At 43.0% G+C, this 2,701-nt stretch overlaps 1 protein-coding gene across 1 annotated transcript; it reads left to right on the top strand.

Annotated features, from left to right (window-relative positions):
- Nucleotides 1-1,040: 1,040 nt before the first annotated feature.
- LOC145578168 (putative mitochondrial protein AtMg00310) lies at nucleotides 1,041-2,021 on the top strand. The gene is made up of 3 exons (XM_081635540.1): nucleotides 1,041-1,463; nucleotides 1,546-1,677; nucleotides 1,785-2,021. Exons 1-3 carry the CDS (start codon nucleotides 1,041-1,043, stop codon nucleotides 2,019-2,021), a joined length of 792 nt encoding a protein of 263 aa, XP_081491666.1.
- The last annotated feature ends 680 nt before the right edge of the window (nucleotides 2,022-2,701 follow it).

The raw sequence follows: 2,701 nt of genomic DNA on the forward strand, positions 1-2,701 counted from the left end.
TAGAATTTTTTAAAACTCATTGGGACGTTGTGGGAGAATAAGTGGTTTCAGGCATTCAAAGTTTCTTTCAAACGGGGTTCCTCTTGAAAGAATGGAATCAGTCAATCCTTGTTATGAATCTTAATATTGGTAACCCAACAGAGATGGGGCATTGACGTCCTATTAGCCTGTGTAATACAGTATACAAATGTGCTTCTAAATGCTTGGTGGCTAGATTGCGCCAATATCTCCATCTTCTAATCTCAGATTCTCAGCACGCCTTTGTTCAAGGCCATGTTATGACAAATAATATTTTATTAATTCATGAATTAATGGAGAAAATCAACTGTTCCAAAACCAGCAATAATTGGCTTGCTTCGATCAAAATTGATATGAGCAAAACTTATGACAGAGTTCACTGGAGTTTTCTTTTGCAGGTCTTAAAAGCCTATGGGTTCCCGGCTCGTTGGTTACATATGATCCAACAATGCCTCGCTACAATTACTTACAAGTCTTTGATCAATGGTACTACCTCGGACACCTTTAAACCACAATGTGGTCTTCGTCAAGGTGATCCTATCTCTCCGTATCTTTTCCTATTCAGCATGGATATTTTCTCTCGTATGTTGCATATGGGACAAGATTTAAATCTTTTTCAAGGAATCAAGCTGTCTAGAGCGAGCCCTTCTATCTCACATTTATTCTTTGCGGATGACGCTCTTATCTTCTTTCGGGCAACATCCGCTTCTTGTTCTAATATCATGCAGATCATTCAACGATTTACTAAGATTTCAGGAGAAGAGCTAAACTTGTCAAAATCCTTGATAAAGTTTAGCCCAAATATATGGACCTCTTCTTAGGCAGAGTTCAAATCAATATTCCAAATGACGCATGTCTAGGTGTTCGATCATCACCTGGGGGCTCCAATCGATTTCGTCGGAAAAAAGAAGGACCACTTCCAATTCATCATCGACAAAATTATTGGAAGAATTAATTGCTTAAATGTTGTCCGGCTCTCACAATCGCATAATTTGATTTTAATTAACTCTATCCTGGTGGTAATGGCGTCCCATGTTCTAGCTTGCTATGAGTTACCGGTCTCTGTTACGGGAAAAATTGATTCCTTACTAATGCGCTTCTTCTGGGTGCATTCTGATACTAAAGGAATGCATTGGGTTAATAAAGATGCCATGCATCTTCCTCGTGGCCTGGGTGGCTTGGGCATTCACTGCTTGTCCTCCTTAAACAAGGCGCTGCTCATGAAACAGGTTTGGAGACTCTTTTCCAACCCACAACTACTAGTATCAAGAGCTTTCGGCACCCACACGACCTTTCTTTCTAACAACCCTCACAGTGGGCCTACCTTTTCTGGTTGTCATTCGTGTGGTCTTCGAGGGTTACTAAAGGCGGACACCCTTTTAAAACTGGGTTGCAATTGGAAAATTGGTAACGGCCGGTCTACTCTCGCTGGTTCAGCTAAATGGGTCAATGGTCGCATTCCTGAGTTAAACCTGGAATTCCATTGCCCAATTCTGCAGCTTATACCATTAGTTTTTCCATCCTTAGCCATTGGAGTGGGGTTCTACTAAAGTACTCGACTGGTTTGTGCCTGCGGATGCTTCTGCAATACTTGCATCGGAAGCACTTGATTCAACTCAGGATGACTTTTGTTATTGGGCAAGTACCTCGGCCCTTCGGGTAGGTACTCGGTGAAAACAGGCTATGCAATGCTTCAACAACAACTTTCTCCAGAGGCCACTCTTTCTTCTTCTGATTCTATCTGGAAAGTTCTTTGGTCTCTCTAGTTACAACCTAAATGGAAGTTTTTCCTATGGAAACTACTACATCGGGCTCTAGCAGTTAAGGTGGAACTCCATCACAGAGGAGTTCCGGTTCAAGATGTGTCATGTGACCTCTGTCATTCAGAACCTGAGGATTTACAACATCTCTTCAGAATGTGCTTTATTGCAAGCTTAGTTTGGAGGGGTGAATGCCTTGGTATCTGCTCAGAATTTAATGGAGACCTTTCTCTCTCAGATTAGATCCAAGATTATATCCGACTTTTTATTAGTCAGGATGGGCCATCCAGTGCTCGCTTAGGTATCTTCGTCGGCACGCTTTGGAGTTTGTGGTTATGTCGAAACTCCAGAATCTTTAGGGATTCTTTTGCTTCCAGGCCCTTTGATTCACAGTTTGCGGAGGTCATGGACACTCATTCATTCTTTGTATCCTCGGCAGATTCGGCTAGTACCCTTAATACTGCGGGAGGTGATGCACCGCCGCCTGGTTTTTACATAGCTTAACTTGGTCCGAGTAACCATGGGGGTACTTTACTTTCACTACAAATTGATGGTGCTTGGTTCCAAGACTCTCGTCATGCTGGGATAGGTTGGTGCTTGGATAACGATGACCCGTTGGATGATCGAATCATTGGAGGAAGTAAGTTCGGGGTGTGTACTTCAGCTTTACATGCGGAGGCTTTGGCGTGCTTGTATGGGCTACAATGGGCTTCTGATCGTCGGTTTCATACTATCACAGTTTTTACTAATTCATATAATCTTGTTACCCTTTTTTGGGGGGACGGGCATGGTAATGTGGCTTACCTCTGGCTCATCCACAAGATTCAACTACTTGGCTCAACCTTTCAGTATTATAGCACACATAAGGCGGATCGTCCGCACGTTCATCGAGCTCATCAAATTGCCAGGAAAGCGGCGGATCG

The sequence above is a fragment of the Chenopodium album genome, chromosome 14, assembly GCF_948465745.1.
Source record: "Chenopodium album chromosome 14, dcCheAlbu1.1, whole genome shotgun sequence".
NCBI lineage: Eukaryota > Viridiplantae > Streptophyta > Magnoliopsida > Caryophyllales > Amaranthaceae > Chenopodium > Chenopodium album.